The sequence below is a fragment of the Nematolebias whitei genome, chromosome 13 (assembly GCF_014905685.2).
Source record: "Nematolebias whitei isolate Nwh7 chromosome 13, NemWhi1, whole genome shotgun sequence".
In the NCBI taxonomy this organism is placed as follows: domain Eukaryota; kingdom Metazoa; phylum Chordata; class Actinopteri; order Cyprinodontiformes; family Rivulidae; genus Nematolebias; species Nematolebias whitei.
This window is the reverse complement of record NC_056510.1, coordinates 10,400,763-10,425,157: the sequence shown is the minus strand read 5'-3', so window position 1 is coordinate 10,425,157 and position 24,395 is coordinate 10,400,763. Positions and strand designations below refer to the sequence as shown.

General features: G+C 39.3%; 1 protein-coding gene across 1 annotated transcript in view; it reads right to left on the bottom strand.

The window, feature by feature from the left end:
• tns1b (tensin 1b) overlaps window positions 1-24,395 on the bottom strand; it is a 201,610-nt gene that overhangs the window by 23,446 nt on the left and 153,769 nt on the right. Inside the window, exons 10-17 of the mRNA XM_037686852.1 lie at window positions 23,064-23,128; window positions 22,054-22,137; window positions 21,347-21,459; window positions 21,215-21,275; window positions 20,211-20,286; window positions 17,614-17,743; window positions 16,873-16,938; window positions 16,547-16,663 (exon numbers count right to left, since the gene is read on the bottom strand). Of these exons, the coding sequence (XP_037542780.1) occupies window positions 16,547-16,663; window positions 16,873-16,938; window positions 17,614-17,743; window positions 20,211-20,286; window positions 21,215-21,275; window positions 21,347-21,459; window positions 22,054-22,137; window positions 23,064-23,128 (712 nt within the window). The remainder of the gene's footprint in view (window positions 1-16,546; window positions 16,664-16,872; window positions 16,939-17,613; window positions 17,744-20,210; window positions 20,287-21,214; window positions 21,276-21,346; window positions 21,460-22,053; window positions 22,138-23,063; window positions 23,129-24,395) is intronic.

Genomic DNA, 24,395 nt, shown 5'->3' with positions numbered 1-24,395 from the left:
GCAGCAGGCAGATGGAGAAAGCAGAAAAAAACTCAGTGTCTTAAAAAAATGGATTTGTGGAGAATATAAAAAGAAAAACTGAGATTTTCATAAAAACTAATGTTAATGATTTATTTTAGCAGACTAGTGTGATAGAAATGGTTAAACATGAATAGCAAGCTGGCTGTTGATGCATTTGTTGAGTAATTTTTAATCACAGAACCCATCTGAGCACATTAGCATGCAGGACAGAGCCTCGACCCCCCCCCCCCCCCCATCACAACCAGAATGTCACTTTGATAAGAAACTTGTGACGTTGGCCTCCACACAAACTTTCCTTTTTCAATTCATAACCTCTGTTAGAGCAAATTCAAAGCAAGCCTGTGGGGGTGGTTTACATTATAGCACTTATTTCTTTCAAGTCACTAACAGATGGTGAAACAAAGTCCTTTACATTTCTCAAACACCTTCAGGAGTTCCTGCAAATAGTGGGCGATATTGTTTCTATTTATAAATACTACAAGAGCTAACAGCCAGAAATCTTGCAATGTTGGGTGATTTGCACAGAGTGTTATTTTCTAAATTTGACTTAAAAGCCTAAAGTACATTATTTTTCAAGATGGGGTCTTACGTTAGAACTTAGTTATGAAAAGTGGTAGGCGATATGCATTACGCCAAAGAATACTAGGCCTCTAATTCTTATATTTCACTGATCTGCTGCAGCCATATGTCTCGCTGTGCTCTCTGAGGTCAGCAGACCAGATGCTTTTATTGGTTTCAGGCACTCATTTTAAGCTCAGAGGTGACATGGACTTCTCTGTTGCAGGTCCAAAACTGTGGAATGAGTTACCACTGCGTGTCAGACAGGCTCCCTCCCTCACTTTTGTTGAACCACGTTTAAAAACTCACTTTTATTCCCTGGCTTTTGACACTGTGCGAGCTGATTTTCACTTGTCTGTATTCTATAATGCAAGTCATTTAGTTCTCATCTTTACCTTTGTGTGATCTACTGTACAGCACTTTGGTTGGCCTTGTTGCTGTTTTTAAGTGCTTTATAAAAAAAGAGGTGTGGTATAGTATGGTATGGCAGGATAAGGTATATGAATGACAATTACCTAAACTATGGCTTTAACGTAAATAAAAGCCATCCAACTTAAGCTGGATAATATCTTGACTGTGAAGATAAAGTGACTGACAGTCAGAATCCCCTCTTGTACTACAGGAAATATAATCTGTCATTTTACACTTCATTTTTTTTAAGACTTGGCTGACTATTTCAGTAGAGATGGCTTCTGTCTGCAGCTGTTTTCATTTGGCTGAAATGAATCCACACCTACAAATAACCTTTGACAGGGTTCCTCCATGTGATATGCGTTACATACGAGTCTACACTGTCCGTACATGTTGATGCATTTTGTACATGAAGTGAATACGGAAGCTCGTTACTCAAAGGAGACAATTATGAACGGTTTAAACTTATGACCATGAAGTTACAAACCATACTGATAAACTGACTAGACCATGTCCAACCTGAGTGAATGACCAACATTTTTACCAGAAAGGGTAAACGAAACAACAAAAACAACAAACTGTCTATTCATTTACACATTTTCAAATGAATCTTATTACATAAAAACATTTTACATGTAGCTCTGCAGAGTGGGTGTTGTATACTGAAGAAGGCACCAGATATTTTGAGGTTCTGCAAGCCATATGGTGCAACTGTGTGACCTCTTAGTCTCTGAACTTTAACCTGTGACCCCTCCTCTGGCAACAGATTACCCCCTTACTACGGAAATAGAAGGTTTCCTCTTTAGCTTACATACACAAACATACATATCTTACTGATATTGAGTGTGTTTACATCTTTGTGTGTTAAATTTGTGGCAATAAAAAACAAAAACAAGAGACAAACATTTAATATGCATGAACACAGAGAGGTACACAACGGTGTAATCATAAGTACAGTCTAATGATACATTTGGTGCAAGTTAATAGCTGAACAATTGATTTGTCAACAAAGTATATCTTTACTATTAGACAGAGCTCAAGGACACCTATTAAAGCAATACTGTGGACTTGTTAATGATTACACATATTGAGAGAAGGATTAATTTGATGGAAGAACTTCAGAAAAGCATTACTGGAGCAAAAGTGGCTGATGTCAGAAATCTTGGATTTTGCAGTCGTGTATGAAAGTTTAGCAAAGCCATCACCCTCTGGCCCCTAAATAACTGGTCAAATGCAGGTCCGGGAACTTGTCTCAGTAAGCACTTGACTTGCAGCTCATCAATTATACATCAGAAGCTTTTCAATCAATGTGTGCGAGTGCAAGCTACTTAGGCCTGGATAACAAAAAGGCAAAAAAACAAGGTATTGTGGAGTGGTTTGGAATAAGCAGCAAAAAGGTTGTTGATTGTTAGTGATTATGTCACTATACAGTAACTATAAATTAATGTGGAATCAAATTATACCATTTTATATTTGGGTGTAGCCTTAATTTTTATCTGATGACCGAGTATCTGTACTGAAACAAGTAAACTTTGACCCTGTTTAGACCCGACTCGCGTTCCAGCTGATTCGGTCACAAATGGTCAGCTTTAAGTACGACTGTTCACACCTAGAGTTAGAATGCGTCTAGAGAAATACGATCTGCGTTACCCACGTTACATGCAAATCAGATAGTATGCTGTCCCTCAGCATTGCCACCCAGCTAATAAAATGGCTGTTTCTGTGGGGTCACAGAGGTCAGAAGTCTTTCACTACCTTTGAATGAAAGCATTTTCCGTGTGCACTGAATGCATTCACACTTGTATTAAAGGGATAGTTTAGTCAACTTTAAAGTGACTGCCAAATAGCTGACCTTAGTTAGTTGCTTATCAATTATGACATCAGTCACCGAGCACAGAGTATTTTAAAACGGTCTTCGTCCAAGTTCGGCTAATGGCTAGCCAAACGAGGACCCGTTTTAAAATAATTTTTCAGACAAAGAAAACATTTTCTTACAGCAACGTACCTGTGTGAAAGAACGCAAACATTAGCCAACATTAGTCCTCTACATTTTTGCACGACGCTGTTCATTTAGTTTGTCGCCGTTTTATCAACCGAGGAAACCGTTGAGATCGGAACTGAAAACATGAAACTATGCAAAAATACACCAGCACGGTTCACACGCAGACCTTTCTTTTCTTTACTGTACATTTACATGAATGAGTGCACCATGAACAACATTTGATAAGTTGTACAAGTAAATCTATGATGCGAGTTTTCCTTTGGCTTTGTTTAACAAACAGAAAACTGTTAAGCCATTGGAGGGTGGGGGTGTTACACCCAGTCAAGTGGACAATGATAGAAGGAAGATTAACCCAATGGTATCATGGTATGAGCAGATCTTGTGAATGAAAAATTGGGAGACCCTCTTGATTGAGGATGAAACAAGATGAAGAAATATCATGATGTATGCTTAAGAAACTCCTGCTCCAGCTGCTTTACACTTCAGGTGTAAAGTTTTACAGTTTTACACTTCAGGGGTATCCACAGTGAGTCATCATCATCCATCTCACTCTGTCCTCCTTTCAACTACAGCACCTCCATGTCCTCTCTAACTGCATCCATAGATCTCCTCTTAGACTTTTCTTTTTTTCATTTTTCCTGGCAGCTGCATTTCTAACATCCTTCTACCAGTATACCCACTGTCCCTTGTCTGGACATGTCCAAAACCATCTCAGTCTGGTCTCTCTAACTTTATCTCCCAGTTGCTCAACCTGTGCTGTACCTCTGATGATCTCATTCCTAATCATCTCCATCCATGTCACTCCCAAAAAGAACCTCAACATCTTCAGCTCTGCTACGTCCAGTTCTGTCACCCGTCTTTCTGTCCATGCCACTGTTTCCAAACTATACAACATAGCTGGTTTAACTATTCTCTTGCACACCTTTCCTTTGAACTTTGCTGTTAACTTTGATACAGGAAGAGAGCCACCTGCATCATGAAGGACCCCACTCACCCAGCACACACACCGTTTGCCCTGCTCCCCCAGGAAGTAGGCTAAGGAGCATTAAGTGTAGAATCACTAGATTGAGGAACAGCATCTACCCTGAGGCTGTTAGATTCATTAATATCTAATCAGGATAATCACTGAAAAAAAAAATCACATGTTGCTGCTGATCTGTTTCATGTTGCTGCTGATCTGTTTCATGTTGCTGTGTTCATGCGTGCTCATCTGCTCACACAGACTTATGTTCGTGCTGCTGTTCGACATAATGTTTTTATGCTACTAGTGCTTAGTGTATATTTAGTTCATGTTTTTCTTAATTCATATCTTAGATCTTATTACTGTTTTTCTTTTACATTTTATTGTTGAATGCAACTGGGATCCTGTGTACATAATCTCGTTCCACCACATGTACCACGAGATGCAAATAACAAATAAATCTCTCTGAATCTCTGAATCTTAACCTTTTGTGACAAATCAGATGAACAAGACTAAGGAAATCATGTGATAAATACCAAGCGAAGACTTTTAAAAAAGTCCATCCATCCATCCATCCATCCATCCATTATCTTTTACCTAATGCTTCCTTTTCAGGTTGCGGGGGTCACTTGTGCCCATATCCAGCAGTCCCTGTGTGAGAGGCAGCAGACACCTTGGACAGGTCTCCAGTCCATCTCAGAGCCAGAGACAAACGAGACAAACAACCATCCACACTCTCATTTCACACCTACGCACAATTTTGAGTTACCAATCAGCCTAACATGCATGTTTTTGATCTGTGGGAAGAAACTGGAGTACCTGGAGAAAACCCACACATGCACAGAGAGAACATGCAACCTCTACCCAGAATGGCCCCCTAGCTGGGATTCGATCCGGCTACATTCTCGTTGACAGGTGGCAGCTCTACCAACTGTGCCCCTTTAAAAAAGTCTCGAGACAAAACAAATTTTGAGGACGGTGTATATTCAGGTACACAAACTGCCCTAAAACATAACTGTGATCAGAAGGACCGAGTGGTCTATCCTGAAAACTACAAAACAATCACAAAAGCACACCATAGTCTTCCATATGCTCTGAAGACAGACCAGTATGTTTGACTCTGGATGTTGCTGAGTCTCAGGAAAAGTCATCAGCAGGGCTGCAAAAGGAAAATCACAAGAGCCAAGTGAGGAGAGTGCCTGATGAGCTGCCGTGGCATCTCATTTAGAGGGATAAGTTTAAGACGGATAACTTTTGATTTAATCTGGTGAGGCTAAAAAGACTGAACAACACGTTTTTCTCTGAGACGTTGATCGTTTCTGCAGCCCCTCTTCAAAGAGGCTCTATTCAGCTTTGGTTCTCATCAGCATCCCAGTAAAAAATTCCAGACAGGAGTTGCTCATGTTCCTCATGGTATTACAGATGTTCCAGCCTGATTGTACAGATTGTACATTATGATTGGTAAAACGTCATGCAAGAACGATCCAGGATGGATAATTTTATGTTGCTCCAAATGTCTGCAGCTGTTTATCACCCAGCACCATGAAAGACAAGTGAGTATGTAACTGCCAAATATGAACCAGTTGACAGATTTTATTGAAACTTTCAGAAAGTAAGCATTGTATGTACAATGGTGCTGGAAAGTTAGTGAACCCTTAGAATTTTCAATATTTCTGCGTTTATATGAACTAAAACATCAAAGATTTTCATACAAGTCCTAAAAGTAAATAAAAAGAACCCAGTTAAACAAATGACAAAAAATATACTTGGGTCATTTATTTATTGAGAAAAATGAACCCATATGGCATATTTATACCGATACTAGAAATGTTTAGTTGCAGTTATTGCTGCACTGGGAGTATCACAACAGATACTGAAAGCGAAAGGTTCACATACTTTTGCCACTCACAAATATGTAATACTGGATAATTTTCCTCAATGAATAAATTACCAAGTATAATATTTTTGTCTCATTTGTTTAACTATCTCAGCTCTCACTGGAGCGGTTCACAGTCGAGTGTGAAGCGGCTGAGATGAGGATCAACACCTCCAAATCTGAGGTCATGGTCCTCAGTTGGAAAAGGGTGGATTGCTCTGTTCTGGTCGAGGGTGAGGTTCTGCCTCAAGTGGAGGAGCTCAAGGAGCTTGGGGTTTTGTTCACGAGTGAAGTATAAAGCGTGAGATTGACAGACGGACTGGTGCAGCATCTGCAATATTACGGACTCTGTACCGGTCCACTGTGGTGAAGAGGGAGCTTAGCAGTGAGGCAAAGCTCTCCGTTTACGGGTCGATCTACTTTCCCACCCTCACCTATGGCCATGAACTCTGGGTAGTGACTGAATGAATGAGACTGTGGATATAGACAGTTGAAATGAGTTATCTCTGCAGGGTAGCTGGACTCTCTCCCTTAGAGATAGGGTGAGAAGTTCAGTTATCTGTGAGAGACATGGAGTAGAACTGCTGCTCCTCCACATTGAGAAGAGCCAGTTGAGGTGGTTCAGTCATCTGGTAAGGATGCTCCTTGGGCGCCTCTCTAGTGAGGTGCTTTGGGCATGTCCGACTAGGAGGAGATCCTGAGGAAGACCCAGGACACGCTGGAGAGACTATGTCTCTTGGTTGGCCTGGGAACGCTTTGGAATCGTCTTAGAAGAGCTGGAAGAGGTGGCTGTAGAAAGAGACGTCTGGGCCTCCCTGCTCAAGCTGCTGCCCCCGCGACCCGACTTTGAACCAAGCAGAAGACGATGGATGGATGGTTTAACTGGGTTCTCTTTACCTACTTTTAGGACTTATGAGAAAATCTGATGAGGTTTTAGGTAATATTTATGCAGAAATGTGGACAATTCTAAAGGGTTCACAAACTTTCAAGCACCACTGTACGTGCACCTACAATTGATTGCCATTTTAATTAACAATAAATATGACTGCCACAGCTAATCAAACTTGGCAAATGCAAAATGTTTAAGAATTTCATTGAAATCTGACCAGTGGCTCATTATATATTTTGCTAACAAACACACATACATCGATGCAGACTATTCCATGAATACCTTTTATGGCAGATGGTGATACAACTAGTTATTTGGAAATACATTAATGCTACTTTCCCACAATTTTACTCAACAAAACTTACCCTTTTATTTATTTATTTATTTATTTATAGTATTTTGGGCTTAACTTTTTGCTTCACAAACTAACCACCATGCAGGGTCACAGGATAATCAGGATTATTATTATTTTTTTTGTTTAGACAACTAAGACTTTTTACTGGACCTTTTTAGAGTATTGTCATTTAAAACACAGAAATCAAAAGGTTCACTGCTCCTATCAGGGATTAAATCAGTGCTAAACTGGACCACACAACGATCCTTGTTCAATGCTCACTTTAATAATACTGGCAGTGTATTAAAAAGTGCCTTTTCCCATCAGACTCCCTTGTGAAGTGAAGAATACCGTATTACTATGAGGACAAGAAAATGTAGGTGTATCAAAAGATTTTTTTCCTTTAGAAATAAGATCATAACAAGAGAGGCGAGTTTCCCAGTGGAACCATTTAGAGTTCATGAAAAGACTTGTCTCTGCTTCTAAAGTTTATGTCCTGAGTCTTTCCTCTTTTGAGCTCAGAACAGCAGTATTCCTCTGCGTGACCCGTATAGATGGATCCCGTGGGTCAGTAACACACCAAGACAGCAGCACAACACAAGCAAAGAAACTTAAATGTGCCTTTTATGTTTTTCTATTTTGAGTTGAAGGTTAGGAAGACCAATGCAAGCCATTGCAATAGTGCACATTTAAAGCCAAGCTAAAATTGGCCATCTATATTTGCCCTTTGTTGAAGAAACAAATCTATAAACAGAGAAATTGGTGTCCAAGATGAATGAGCTAAGACTGGATATAAAACATGGATCCTTTGAAAGGATCTAGTGGTCCTAATTAGTAACATCCCAACTTTTGACTCTTCTAGCCTGATCAGCTGCACAAAGTTGGCTGCAGGGACAGAAAGAGGGAAAGTGTCTTTCCAACAGCTGGAGAAATGTTGCATCTATGTGGAGATATCAGACCTCTCATTCATTCCCACACATAAAGACCAACAGATAAAAATAACTCCAAAACCTCAGAACTACTCTCAGTAAAAAAACAACAACAACAAAAAAAACCCCTCAAACTATAAATTTGTCTGTGCAATATTCAGATTGAAAGTCAATGCAGCCGGTGTGGAAAACTATTACTGAACTCAACAGAACCTCCCATCTCTGTGTCCTTCTAAATCGAGGTCCAAACTGGACACTCCACAACAAAAAGCCCTTATTCTCTGTGTTAAATGCAGTCTTCAATAAAGAGCCTTTATTTTCTTGTCTTGGATGTTGCGCAATCAGACCTGTTTGGAGTCAAAGCAGCTTAATCTCACCCAAAGCCCTGGACCAGACTAAAGGTCTGGTCATGACTGAGGGATTGATAGCATGGAAGAGGTTGCCAACACGAAAGAGCAGACTTTGCACTTTTGCACCCTCTTAGAGGAACATCACAGCCTGACAATGGGTGTCAAAATATTTTTTGAGTTCTCCAAGGGTTTTTGAGACATTTCATTCTGAGGAAGGGTTGCACATTTAAATTTAGCTTTTTTTATGTGGACAAAATTTAAATTTCCTGCAGAGTTTTGCTTTTTGAGTTCAAATAAATATATATTTTTGTGGTTATTCTTAAGTTAGGGAAGTTTTTCTTCATGCATGTTTGTACGTCTGTAAAACAATTCCACAAGACCCAAGTAGAGTACCAGTACTGTAGTTATACACAACCTTTTCTAAAACATCTCATAGAAAAAGGGCCATAGACAAAAGCATAAAATGATGAGGATCAAATTTGTTCATTGTGATGGAGGATTATACAACAACATGCCTGAACGCAGTTTAAAATAATACATTTTCACACATGAAAAAAAAAAAGCCACAAGGAGAAATGTGTAGCTAAAGGTTAGATAGATGGTTGAATATCCTGATGGCTCTGCCCCTGTTTAATGATGGGCGGTTGCTCTTCACAGAGATGGCCTTCACTCCTTTTTCAAACCAACGTTCCTTTCTAGACGGAGGCCTCCGTGTTCAACTGTGCCCCTCTGACAATGCTGTTATTGCTAGTATCACTCAGCCCTCTGTGAATAACAAGTGGCCATCCGGGCACTACAACCAGTTGTTAGGCTGATGGTCCGCCATCATGTGAACTGCTAGTTTTGGCTGTCACCAGCAAACTGGTTGATCCACTATGAGAAGATGTTATTTATGAGAATGAGTTTGTTGCAGCTCCTCAGACTGAAGAAGTTTTTTGGATAAAAGACAAAATGTTTTACAAAGAAGAATCCACCCAGAGGACCTGACTTAACTTTTTTAGATAAATGGTTGAAAAAGTTCAGTCAGGTCCTCTGGATGGTTTCTTTGTGTTGAAACATTTCGTCAAGACTTCATCAGTCCAAGGAGCCACAACAAACTCAGTCCCATAAGCAGCACACTCACATAGTGGGCCAAACAGTTTGCTGATGATAAGATGGTTTCTGGAGTCTGCTCTCTCTCCCGTCGACTCGTCAGAGGCAGCCATGGCCAACGTGGTTCAAAACATCAAAGTTCACGCTCAGTAATCCAGGTACAAATCCAACAAAGTTAAGTCGGGTCCTCTGGACTGTTTCTTTGTGTTGAAACTGAATTCGTTGTGGCTCCTATTACATATTTACATATCCTATAAATATTTTTAGTGAATTTAGATTTATTTGTTTGTATGTCATAAATAAAATAAATAAATACAATTGTAGGTTATTGTGTTTATAACCCGGAGCCTAATGAGAGTTAAACAACTAAAATAAAACATTCCTGCTTTTAATTATATATTAAAGGTCGTTCTCTGGGACAAACCAAATTAATTCTGACACAGTGGTTCAAGTTGGTAGAGCTGTTGCCTCTCAGCGAGCAGGTTGCCGGTTCAAATACCGGCTGGGGGGCCTTTCTGGGTTGAGTTTGCATGTTCTCTCCGTGCATGCGTGGGGTTTCTCTGGATACGCCAGTTTCCTCCCACAGACAAAAAAAAATTCATGTTAGACTGATTGGCAACTCTAAATTGTCCCTAGGTGTGAGTGAGAGTGAATGTTTGTCTTGTTTGTCTCTATGTGTCCCTGTGATGGACTGGAGACCTGTTCAGGGTGTCCCCCGTCACTCGCACGTTGATAGCTGGACATGGACATCAGTGATGCCCATGATCCAAAAAGGAAAAAGCCGGTAAAGATAATGGATGAATTTTTTACCGTCCAATTTATCAACAAAACTAACGGATATTTCACTCTCTGATCATCATCTGTTCACATGGCTGAGCAGAATTTGGAGCTCAGTCATTTTGGAGTTTCATCAGTGACATCATTCTGTCTTTTGCACCATTACGTAACCCCCCCACCCCCCCCACCCCTTTACGACCCCTAACTCAAGCCGTTGTGACTCAGAACTTCAGACTTCAGTTTGACTCTGAGCCCTGCTCTGCTGTTCGTCAGGGTGAGCTCATGAATTCTGCTGGACAAGTTTCAAGGCTGTTGGGACAACAGCATGCCCCCCCCCCCACCACAATTCCTGGGGCTAATCTGAAGGAGATCAAGGATGAAGCGTTAACCTCCAGAAAAGAAGGTGAATAACAACACGGGCTGATTGGATCCTGGATAAACAGTTTGTCACATCAGAAAATGTGCTCTCAGAGAAAAATCAAGGACACATTTTGAACCAAGGTCGTTCATACAGATTTGTGTTTATTACGCCCATAATAGTATAATCAGCGCTAAGATCAGGTAACAAAAATCTGACCACGGTCTGACTGATGCTTTAAACTGATAGACAATGTGGCTCATACTTCAACAATTTTATTTTTCTCATAAATACCTTCGTCTGAACCAAAAGTATAAAAACTTTTCAGGTTCTGACTCACAGCTTAACATCAGCAGAGACTAGTAAATCAAACTGTTTCTAGTTGACGTACAGAAACTCTGATTAAACGGTGGCACAATACCAAACCAACAGCTTTACCAACTGTTATAATAGTTTTATTTATTTTGCGACTAATCATATCCCTTTAAACAAGTCTGAATTATGGAAATGACCTCAAGACCTCTGACTTGGTGCGTCATGACTCAGATTTGGGTACTAATCCCAGCGTTCAGCATCACTGATGATTATCAACTGGTGGCTCCCGGGCCATTTCTGGTCCACAAGCTCATTCTGTCTAGCCTGTAAAATATTAATTAATAAAACACAATATCACAAATGAATCATTTGTTGCACGGCTAGAAAGGTTCTGCTGGAGAGAGGCGTTTTTTACAAGTTATTCTTACACAGTAATGGCACAACATTAGCTGGTTAGCTAATTTTCCAAAATGTGCTAAAAAAAAACTAGAGATTGTAACATAAGCTATGCTTGATTATTGTTTTTATTTATTATTATTAATTTTTTTTTTACCAATCCCAGGAACAAATAGACATATTTGACAACTAAAACAATATTATAACTTTACAAAACATTCACTTTTAAACCAATATTTTTTCCAATTAATTTTTTTAACCAATTTGAACATAAACTGCTAGTTTACATTGTGTTTGGATTTTAAAAAAAATCCAAAACTGCTCACAGAAGCTGTATAACTTAAAACTATCATGTTTTATCAATTTTATATGTTTTTCAAAAGTTAACTGCTTCAAACATTGTGCTTTTGTAGATACCAGTAATTATGTCAAAACGTTCAGCTCAATGAACGGACAGATACTGTAATTTTTTTTGTTTGTGTAACTTTTATATTTTTTAAACAATACATTTTATGTATAATTTTTGCCCGTAGAAATTACTTGAGATCTCTAACCTTTCTTCAAGAAATTATTTGATAAACATTTCATCTTACTCGCTCAATTATTAATTCCTTACGCTGCTTTTAACTAGTTCTCTACTACTTTCAGGTAGCGCTCTACTTTTTTTGCTTTAGCTACTACTTTGCTACTTCTGGCTTTTAGCTAACCTTTCGTTACATTAAGATTTACGTTGAAGTTTTGCCACTTTTAGCTAATGTTCTGCTTTTTAGCTTAAACAACTCAGTTTCAAGTTCTTCAGCAAACTTTAGCAAAGTTATTCTAAAAAGATTCTTTAAAGTTATTCTCAGCTGAGTGTTCAGATTGCAAGACTGCATTTTCCGGGAAAATGTAATCTCTCTATATATCTATCTATATCTATATCTATATCTATAACTATATCTATATCTATCTATATCTATCTATATCTATATATATATATATATATATATATATATATATATACACACACACACAAAAACTTTGTTTTTTTACTTTTTTCTTTATATTTAACATTTATGCACACAAATTCATAGGCAAATGAACCTCTCGTAAAAAACACACAAAAAAAAAACCCCACCAACAACAAAAAAGAAAAGTAGAAAATTGTTTGGCACCTTTAAAACTTCAATGAGCAAGGAAAATATAACCTATTCATGTAACAGAAAAAAAAAAACCTGACCATCCAGGAGGCAAATCAAGCATTGGGCCCCAAACTTGTTTCTAGGAGGGATTATGGCCCCTGAGCAAATGTTGTTGAATATCTCTGCTCTAAACTGTAGGTCCTGCTTGACAATCAGTCTTCTGTTGTCTCTTTTAACCTCTTTTTTTTGTGTCACTACATTCCAAGATCCCAGCAATGAAGTTGTTTAGCTCAGTGATGCTCCTCCCACTAAGAAGTTACTGAACATAAATAGAAAAAAAAGCTATAAATCTGAATTGTATTTAAAGTCACCTCAAAACCAGAAAACTAGAAGTCAGCATTGGACAAAAAGGCTGTAAACAGTTTTGCTGAAGCAAGGTCAAAGATTAACAAATAAAACTTGTGGCCAAGTTTGAGGATAATAAACAACTTCATGTCAATAAGTAATGTCAAGAAGCAGACAAGACAAGCTTCTGGCTTGTTGAAAAGATTCACTTCTACTGTACAGAGCAGGCTACTCACATGTCCTCAAGCTGCTGTCAGTTTTTAACTCCAGCGCTACACAAAGACAGTCAGACCATCCTCTGCATCTGTGTCAAACAAAAACTAAAGAAAGTCTGGACACACAATCCTGTCTGCAAGTGTTCTCCGCTTGCAGAGCAGCAGCGTGCACAGACCCACGCTGACGTTCTCCGTCACTCCTCCGGTGAAAGTGTGCACAAAAGAGCTTCACAGCCAAGCGGAGGAGTTTCATTTTAACTCCTGCGACTCCCCAGACGGGGCAGACAGAAAACGTGCAAATAAAAGAAACAAAAAGAATGAAAGGGATGCGTTTTCTTTAAAACTCAGATCTACTTTTATTTCACACAACCATGACACAAATAAAAATAAAAAAATCCATGCTGGTTGAGTACATTTTTACACTTTCATGATTTGCATCTCAAAATAAATATAAATATATATATATTTTTTAATGTCCCCAATTTATTTTTCTTCATTTCTACCCTCCATTACCAAAAAGGAAATTGCCTGGCCTATAAACGACTCAATATCAGCCTCTAAAAAAACAAACAACAACAACAACAACACAAACAACAACAACAACTACCTTTAATCCGTAACCAGGTTAAACGCTAAGAAAAAAAAAAAGAAAATCACTGTAATGCTACTTTTTAATTGGCAATATGTTGCTGATTATCTCATGCTGCTGATTATTAGGGCTGAACAATTTATCACATTAGCAAAAATATCTCAATATTATAAAACGAGATCTTCTAATTGCGAAGGCTGCCATTTGACTGGTCACATGATCCGGTTACGTGATTTGCAGGTGAGCGGAGCAGGGAGCAGGGAGCGGGAGAAGTCAACACTGTTTTAACCGGATGCACAGTGGAGTCAGGCTCAACAGAAGCCGATGCATCTGAAAGTTTGGTGCCAACGAGGGGCAACACGTCCATTGTTTGGAATTATTTAGTCTATAAAAAAGAAGACGCTGAGCAAAGACATGTATTGTGCAGAACCTGCCTTGCTGCTGTTGCTACCTCTCGAGGTAACGCTACAAATCTTTATCAACACTTAAAAAAACACCACAAAGTCATTTACGATAGTCGCGTGGCTAGAACGCCAACGACCAGTGCTTCAATTTAAAGTAAGCAAAGTAGCAGCCGACAGGGATCATTGGCCGAACTGTTCAAAGGTATTACTCCGTATGAACTTAATTCAAAACGGCACGCGGAAATAACTCTAGCAATAACGGATTTCATAGTGAAAGACATGATGTCCGTTAATATTGTGACCAAGCCTGGGTTTACGGCTTTGGTAAACAATGGATAAGCGGTACAGGATGCCCTCGCGCACACGCTTTAGCCAAGTTGCTATCCCGGAGCTACACAAAAAAAGAAACAGAGCTGCAGCGGAGCTGAAAACAATGGAGGTTTTTTTTGCCACTGAAACTGATTTATTGCTTGTGTTCGTCGAAAAATACGAGAAGACGACATTGAAAAACAATCGCATATTAAATTGCAATACTGATGTAAAAAGTCACAATTAGAATATTTTCCAAAATCGTTCAGCCCTACTGATTATCTCATGCTGCTGTATTCATTCATACCCATCTGCTCACCGCAGACTCATGTTCGGGCTGCTGTTGTTACGTTTTACATTATAAGTGTTTAGCGTATATCTTAGATCTTTTAGTGTACGTTTGGTGTTCCTTTAACATATCTTACTTTATATCTTAGATCCTTATTTACCGTTTCTTTTTATTTATCTTTTCCATTTTAGGGAGTAACTGGGACCCTGTGTACATAATTTCATTCCACCTCATGTACCACGTGTTGGAAACGACAATAAAGTTGACTTGAACTTGAACAACAACAACAAAATAATGATTTGTCCTTTATTGTATGTGCAGAAGCTGAGAGATTACAGTAAGAAGAACAAAAATAATCCCATCTTTGAGATATCAGCTGAACGAACAAAAACTAATTGAACAACTTTGCATTGCATGAGGACTAAGTAAAAAAAAAAACTGGCACATTTAAATAAAGGTTTAACGCAACGCTGCAACGTCTGTCAACTCTCTTATCAAGCCCTGCAGGAATTTTGAACTTTATGTTTCCAGTGGTTCACTGGGGTCACCACGTTTACCACACACCTGGGTCTTTCAATATGATTCATCAGGACATTCACTCAAAAACAATCAAATGAATCAAAGCGTTAATGGAGGTCACACAATCCCAGAAACACTCCAACTAACCTACAGAGTGAGAAACAGAATCCAAAAATAAGATGTCTGCTGTCTAACAGTCATTAAGCAACATGTCTGGAGGCTTATCGAGCTCTTCCAGTGTGAGGAGGCTAAAAACAGACCTCGCATGTGTGTGTGTGTGTGTACTCCCATTAATTCAGATCTGAGCTCATCGTCAGGATGAGGTGGTGGTGGGCGGGGTTAGGGACTCGGACCAGATCGTTTCTACACACAAACATCGAAGCTCACCTTCGCTGCAACAGAATGAGAGCAGACTTACACCTGCTCTATTTTAGAAGCGCCTATTTCAGGCGGCCACAGTTTATGGTCAGAGATAAAGGAAAGCCAGGTCACCTCTGACCCTTGGTTAACTGGGAGCCTAATAAAAACACACAGGCAGGAGTCTGGAACATCAGACTGTCAGCAGAGACCCATGTTCAAAGAAGCTAAGCCTTTTTTTTTTAAAGATTAAAAAAACAAAATCTCAAACATTCATCAGCATACTCAAACTGAATAATCTTCACTGTTGTAACTTGATTAAAACTTCATGATGTGATCCTGCTTGTACTTCAGCTCATAATATTTAACACAGAAACAAGTTATTACTGTTTTCTGTCAGACTTGATGTTCATTCCAGAGATTAGAATAAACAGCTGTATGGAGATGGATGGTTCCTTGGTACCGCTCAGGGCGTAGCAGCGCTTCCTTTTTTGGGTGGCACAGAAAGCAGCACTTTGGTCACCGAGCGACCACCGCCGCCTCAAAAGGAAGCCTCCGTCCATGCCTGTGGCTGAACTCAGGAATGTCTGCGCTCTGGAAAGCAACACTCGGGTCTCACGGGGTGTTTGGTTTCACCACAAATGAATTTGGCTGCCTATCCTCCCATTCAAAACACAATTCACATCCAGGGTGGTGTGTAAAACCAGTTTGTTATGGTTTTTGGGGGGCTAACGGGGCAGTATTTTGATGCCAGAAGTAAAACTACACAGTAAAAAAAAAAAGAGGAGTTCAAGTACACAGAAATCAGTTTAGGACAGGTTTACTCCAACAAGAGACTCAAACGCTAATGTTTTTATGTAATTAATTTAAAACGGACAACTCTCCTAGAAGCAGAGACAATCAAGCAAACCACACCTGGTAAGTCTCATCTCACTATGCTGCAACAGTTGCAAGGAAGTCTCTGAAATGTCTTTAAATATTTGCAGAGGTTCTCAATTTCCTCACGAGTCAGTCTCGTCTCATGACAAGAACCGGTCTCAGTTTAGATTCTGTAATTCTGAAGTGCTAGAGCTTCACACCTCTAATACAGTTTGCAGAATAATCCAGAATACATTCAGGCTGTTCTCACCGTCTGCGGCGTCCTCGCAGCTCTGATTGAAGTTCTCGTACGAGTCCCAGCGGATCAGTGGATCTTGTGTGTTATAGTCGACCGAGACACTCGGCCCGTTCTCCAGGTGGTCCATACCTTGACCAGAAGTACGAAAAGGCAGAGCGGAAAACGTGAATGTCTTTAAACCCCAAACCTCAAACAGAATATGATGAAAGACACTTCGCATCTTTTGTTAAAAAAAAAAAAAAAGTTTTTAACCTCTAACAAATGCACTGTTTTTTTTTTTTTTAACAGAATTAAAAGAAAAATTAGCAAAGTTGTAGGATTTTCTTACTGATGCTTACCATGGATTTTCTCAGGACCAAAGGAGAAAATAAACTCCACTTTTCCATATTCTGGAAACCTGTCATCTGCACAAAGAGAAGAGCCGACCATGAGCACTGTGGTGTTGTAAAGGTGGAATACACAAACAAATAACGGTTTTTATACAGTTTCAGGTGGTCAATCAGGCAACCAAGTGAAGATGTTAAACGCAGAATTGGTGCGGCATGGCAAAAATGGAAGGAGCAGACAGGAATGCTTTGTGCCAAAAGGATGCCGATTCATATTAAAGGGATAGTGTACAAGATGATGGTGCACCCAGTCTGTTTTGTGGAGCTGAGGTATGGACTTTAAGGAAGGGGAACTCCTGGAAAGAACAGAAATGCAGATGAAACGTAGGATTTTTGGAGTATCCCTCAAGGATAGACGGTGAAATGACGATATTAGAAAAACGAGTGGCGTGGCATGCGTCATGGATACGATACAGGAATCAAGAATGAGATAGGATGGGCATGTGCAGTGAATGGAAGATAATGGTAAAAAGGATATTAAACGCAGACATTTTCAGTCAACGAAGCAGGAAACGGCAGAAGAAGAGGTGGATGGATATAATCCAGCGGGATATGAAGACAAACCATCTCACAACAGACGATACATGAAACAGAGCAAACTGGAGAAGAATCCATGTGGCTGACCCTGCTATGAAAGGAGAGAGACCTACAGCCTGAAGGAGAGAGAGAGAGAAGCTGGTTTATCCTTCTCACCTTTGAATGTCTCATCCAGCTCTTCTTTCCCAAAGATGATTCCCAGATCGTGAATAGCACAGGTGTGAAACTGCACCCGAAATATCACGTCTCTGCACGGGCTGCGGTACCGTTTGTGGTAGCACTTGAGCTGAAGGATGAAAGTCATGAGACTCAACAAACACAGGTCCACAGGTGTGTTTCGTCATGCCATTTCTTTGTAAAATGAATATGATTCGTGAGATGTTTAGAGTATTTTAGCAAGTCAGTGATGTTGGCAATTTGTTAAAACACAATTTATTGTAAAATGAATTTATATTACAGATCTTATTGTTCCATATTTTCCTAATAGAGCACTTTGCTCTCAGACTGCAGGTTTACTTGTGATTCCTAGAGTTTCCCAAAGCAGAATGGGAGGCAGAGCTTCAGTTATCAGGCTCCTCTCTTGTGGAACCAACTTCCAGTTTCCTTCCATGAGGCCGACACATTTTCTACTTTTAAAACTAGGCTTAAATTTTTCCTCTTTGATAAATCCTATAGTTGGGGTTGACTTGGGTTTCCTGACCTATCCCTTAGTTATGCTGCTATAGGTTTAGACTGTGGGAGGACAAACTGACCACATTTCTTCACTCTGCTGCTGTCTTCACTTACTCTACCTGTTTTGTATCTGTAATTATTTCTATCTTAACACATGTTTTTTGTCTTTCCTCCTACAGAAAGTTCACCTGGACCTGTCGTTCTGTGTTCGTTTGATCTTTCCCGTCCTCTCAAACCCAGCCGGTCGAAGCAGATGGCCGCTCATCCTGAGCCCGGTTCTGCTGGAGGTTTCTTCCTGTTAAAAGGGAGTTTTTCCTTTCCACTGTCTCCTTTGTGCTTGCTCAGGTTGGGAGACTGTGATGAAGTGAAGATTCAACAAGTCTGCTGGCTTCCTTCCTTAGATCAAGAAGTTTTACTAATTGGCTTTTATATGTATATTAATGCTTCTGTTCAGTGTCCCGAGACAACTTCTGTTGTGATTTGGTGCTATATAAATAAATTGAACTGAAATTGTTTCATAGGCTGGTTTGACAAATGTATTTAAGTTTAAAAAAATTGCTTAATTTGACCAACTGAGGATCAGCACGACACAAACTATTGCCTATTGAGACTGCAAACTATTAGCTGAAACTTGAGGAATTTTAAACATGCACGTAAAAGTTTTCTATAATTTTCTGTAAAGACTGAAAGGCATATAATCTTCAAACGAGCAGTCTGATTTGTGGTTTCCGCTCTGCGCTGACTCTCCCGTTTGGCCCTTAGCCCACTGTCACATTATCCTCGAATCGGAGCAACAACAAGCATCGGCAAACAACCCGCTCCATCAGATGGTTCCGCAGATTCCATTAGTTTTAAATAAAGAATGAGATACGAGTTTAGCTTTGTGAGCCAAATACAAAAAAAGCCTCAAGCTCACATAAGTGCTCTGTTTGAGGCTCGCAACACAGAAATGCTAAGTCCTGAAGACATTTCATGGACAACATTATGGTCTGAATAACAACAGAGGGGAAAAACTGTGCTGATGATCATCAACATGCAAATACAAAAACACAAGATTCTGAAAAAGGGCTGATTTATTCATAACTGAAAGATTTCTGATGCCAATTTGAGAGGTGCCAATGTAGCTACTGTCCCAAAACTTCAACACAAACTACCTTACTTCTGTAAACCTTTAATTTGGGACAAACTTTTGGAATCCAAAGTGAAAACAGTGAGTTTCAATCAAGCAAACAACTTTATATGTAATATGATAAACATCTCTCAGAATTTAGTTTGGTGTACAGCTAAAACTTAGTACGACACAACAAGAAGGACAAAGCACTTGACATAAAATCAAAACACGAAAATAAGTTGCGTACTTCATGGAAAAACTCCCAAAATCAGAACATCTAAATTGTGACTGTAAAACCTGTTAAAGATTTTAAAAAGCCAATTCAGATTTGTAATGTCCAACTTTCTGTTCATACACCAGATTATACTTTGTCTCCCGTCAATGTACGGCTTTAAAAAGTCCACGCACTCGATTCCTGACCACACCACAGGTTTTGATGTATTGTCTTGAACTTTTTTCAATAAACTAAAAAAATCATGAAGGAAATGAAAGAATAATAAAAGTAAGCCAACATAATTGTAATTCTTGTACTTATGCGTTGATCCCTTTATTAATTTTTTTGTTTAACTTTTCCAAAAATCCTGATAAACATATAGTTTTTTTAAGATCAGATTATGTTTTAATGGTATGTTCGTTTCCCAAAATGCTGCTGGAGCGGAAGCACAGCTCTATTTTGACATCATAGTTTCCAGAAACACATTGTGTGCTAATGAGGGTCTATAAAGTGAGGTACAGGATCTGGTCCAAAAGTCTTTCCCCGGGTTTTTACAGCCCTGTTTCGTCTATGAAAAGCTACTATAAACACGCATACAGTGCTTCCAGCCAATGCTGGAAAAACGAGCAGGATTCCCTGAGAACTCCTGAACAATAAACGTAGATGTTTATTAAATGTGGATTTCTTTACATTTCTGCAGCTGGATTTTTCAACAGAAAGCAAGAAAATAAACAATAATATATTTGTTGTTCTTACCAGGATGTCCCCTTTTAGAAGAAGACCCGGTTCAATGGTGATACAAATACTTGTCTGGCTGTCACCTTGAACGTTACTTCAAAAAACAAACACACAAGCAAAAAAACAATAAATCAGACTAAGCTTTATGATGACCAATGTGGTCACATTGTTCCACTGGATTATGTTTGTTAATTTTTGATAATCGTATATAATCCCTGTAATCCAATAAGATCACATTTCTTTACAAGAAAAAAAAAACCTTGGTTAAATTTGGGTTTTAATGTTGAACATGACTGTAACAGAGAGAAGGATCAAAGGGTGGAGGTGCTAATAGGGAGCATGTGAAAGAGAGAGGAGGAAAGTGATTAAAGCGGATTTCAGACGTTTTAGGAGTGAGTTCACAGATTGTTTCACATCATCATCGTCGTCGTCGTCTGCCTTTAATTCCCAGCCCTGCAGATCTCACTGGAGCTGTTAGCACTCAGATTATGTGTTGTGGACAAGTATCAGCTACTACCACAATACATATAACATTTTCCATTGAATTGTAATACTTTTAATCACGATCATTTCAGACATCTGTCTTGACAGCGATAAAGAGCTCAGCTCCTACACTCATCTCTGACTTTTAACCTTTGCCAAAAACAGCAACAGAAAGTCATCAAAGCCGCCGTTTCCCGTCTGGCCCTCCCTGAGAACCTGTGGGGTCCTCTTGCAGGGGAACCCCAGCAGGCGTCCACACAGATGCCTGTCTGCCTGTTTCATTGGACCTTCGGTCACAAATACTAACAGACGTGATTACAGGATCTAATGTAGATCAACTAGCCTGCAGCTGAGGGGGCTGACTCAATACAATGATGTGAGCCAAGCGAGTAACAAGGTAGGATGGGTAAAGTGATTGTACGCTGGGAAGAAGGGGGTTAAAGAGGAGGCTATAAAGGAAAAAAATCTGGTTTTTAAAATTATTATGAGCTTGCTATCCCTGGAATCTTGTAAAAGCATGAGTGTGCTTTAAAACTTACTAGATCCCAGATGTGTAGACGGGCTGCATGGCCTGGTAGATTTTAAGAAAAGGACGACAACCTGGAACACGAAAAGGTGTCAAAGAACAATGGATGCTCGCTTGTTAGACGGTTTCTGTGCACAACACTAACCTCCCTTGGACTCAAAGTTGGGAATGCCGTGCAGGATGACGTGATGAAGGAACAGAGGCTTGTTATTGATCTTGATGTGGCCGGACAGCAAGCCGCTGAAGTACTCCACATACCTGAAAGAGCAGAGACCATCACAGTGCTGCCTCTGGCCGAGTAGGATCATATCAGACCTCCAGAGTTGAACAACATGCATTTATAATCCTGTGATCATCTCAACAAAACAAACCAGCTCTGACCTCAAGCAGTAAATATGGAAATTTTCAGGGTGTCACAAAAAGAAAAAAACATTTCTGACAAAGCTTTTTTGCTTTAAAACAATTTTTAAATCTCTGTTTTTGGGGTTTTCTGTTAAACTCAAAACAGCCACACACTTCCTGACTCTGCACCACGTCTGAAACAATAAAATGGCTAAAATTATGGCACGTTTATCTGATCCTTTTAGAGCTAGTGCTGAAAAACCTGTTACAATAATAAAATTAAAAAAAAAGATTACTGGACTTTAATAAAACAAACCAAAAAGACTCAAATGTGGAGCTTTTAATTAACAAGCCCACACTGTACTGTAATTTGCTACTGTGCTTAAAGTTTGCTGCAAAAATGAAATTAAAATATATAAATATACACTTGCAGCTTTAAAAAGGGTTCACATTTGTGACAACAAATGCATAAAATAATAATAATAAGACAAGTGGTAAGAAAGAACTGACCTTTTCTGAGACGGCTGGCCCACAGGAAGCACTTTGTCTTCGTAGAATCGCTTCATGGCAAACCTGTCCAGAGCCTGGTCAGCACTGCAATCCAACACAAGTTCACACTTTTTATTCCAACTGAAGTGTACGTGCTCATTTAAAACAACTACCCTCAGGGCGTAAACCAGGAAGATCAGAAGGAAGGATGACCGAAAATACAAAAGAAACAAGAGAAATTGCATTTCCTGTGAAAATGCAGTGAGAATGCTGAAGGACGCTTCAAGGTATCAAAAAGATGAATCATTTGGTGATAGATGAATGTCTTGTGAATTGTTTAAAAGTTTAAGGGACTTTCTAGGAGGAAGTACGCTGAAGTAGTGACAGTTCAAAAAGCAGAAAGACGAAGGATTTCATGGAAGCTGAAAAAGCTGAAAATTTCAAAAAGTTTAAAATATATCATTACCAAAAGTCATAGCAGGATTGTCCTTCAAAAGCTGAACCTATTGATACCTATATTACTGAAATAGCTGAAAAACTGCGGGACGAATTTAATGCTGAAAAATTAACCAAATACACTTTAAATAAATAAACAAACCTAAGTAAATACGTAAGAAAGTAAGTATATACCATTGTGTAAAATGTTAGGGAATTTCTGGTCAAAGTTTTTGGACGTTTTCATTACTATTGCTGAGAATATTAACTCTGCCCATGAACCATATGTTTGGCTTAGTAAAGAGAGATGGGTGAGGCTGCTACATGCAGCTAGCACTCCAAGGACGCCTTGGAGTCCGTGAGCTCGACTGAACTGATAAGCGTCTAAAATCAAGCATGGGACCTCGTCAATGTTTCTGGGAGGTCTGGGACCAAAATATTATTTTTGAGAGATCTGGGATCTCAAATAAAAGTGATGTGGGGACTTATCAATATTGATATTGGACTCCAAATGGTATCAGTGACCCCCCTTGACTCAGAAAGGAAGAAGTGGGTAAAGATGACTGATTGATGGGTGGATGGTATTCAGGACCTACCTGGCAGAAATGTTGCTGTAATGCATATATGCCGCCACCACCACCCCAGTTCTGCCTCGGTTGCCCTGAAAACAGATCAGTGACGCACCAGTTAGCAGATGGTTTTATCTTCACCTGTGGCAATCAGCCTTACAAACAACAGCCTAAAACACTGATGTTTTTCACTTTATAAAAATCAGAAAATACAACGAGTTTGGACCAGAGGTCTTTCTGTATGGAGTTATGTTCTCCGTGTACTCCGGTTTCTTCCCACTGTCCAAAACATGCATTTCAGGCTGCCTCCCTTGCAAAAGAGATTGGTGATCTCAGTCTGAGAACCGTTGCACAAAAGAAGGATTTATGCTCAGTATACCCGCAAGAAGCCGCACTTGAACAATGCTTGAACTTGCAGACAAGCTTAACTGGTTGCACAAACGTCAGCCAGAATCAAATGGGGCTGCTAATTCAAGCCAGGTGTAAATAATCTCGGATTAATGCGGGTTCACGGTTTTCTGATAAGAACCACTCGATGGATCACAGATTTCCAGATTAAGCAAGATGCATGCATCTCACTCCTCTCCAGCAGAGCAACAGATGGAAACAGAGAGGAAACATGATCGCCAAAAAGGAAACACCACGGTCGTCAGTAAGCAGAAAAAAAAAGGGTTGCAAATCGAATGTGCAAGTAATGCAAAAGGATACACTTGTGCCACTGATTCCGTTTCCACATTAAATAAAAAATAAATTAAATAAGCAGAAATGACCATAAAAATTAGGAAATTAGCTAGAAAAAAAAAAGCTGAAATTAGCAAAATAAAAAAAGACTGAAAAGGCAGAAAGAAGCTTAAGTTACCAAAAGGAAGTGGAGAGAGCACAGTTGTGCCCAATTAGGTTGAAAGAAGCAGAAATTAGCACCAAAAGGTGGAAATTATTTGAAAAAAGCAGAAACGTAACAAAAAAAAAGAAGAAGCAACAGCTGAATAGTAGCTATAAGTCTAAAGAAACTTAAATTGCCAGAATGAAGTGGAGAGAACATATTTTTGCTGAATTAGGCTGGAAAACGTTGAAGAGTGCAAAAAAATGTGTACATTAGCTGAAAATGCTAAAATTAGCATCACAACAGCTAAATAGTAGCTGAAATGCAGAAAAAGCGGAAACTTACATAAATAAGCTGAAAGGAGCACAACAAGCTGAAATTAGCAGAAATAAGTTAGAAGTACAAAAAATGTTGTAGTTGGCAGAATACAGCAAAAAGGAGCGCAAAACAGCTGAAAAAAAAAAACAGCTGAAGGAAGCCGAAAGAAGATGAACCAAAACAAAATGTGAAAAGAGCAGTAAAAGGCTGTAAACAGA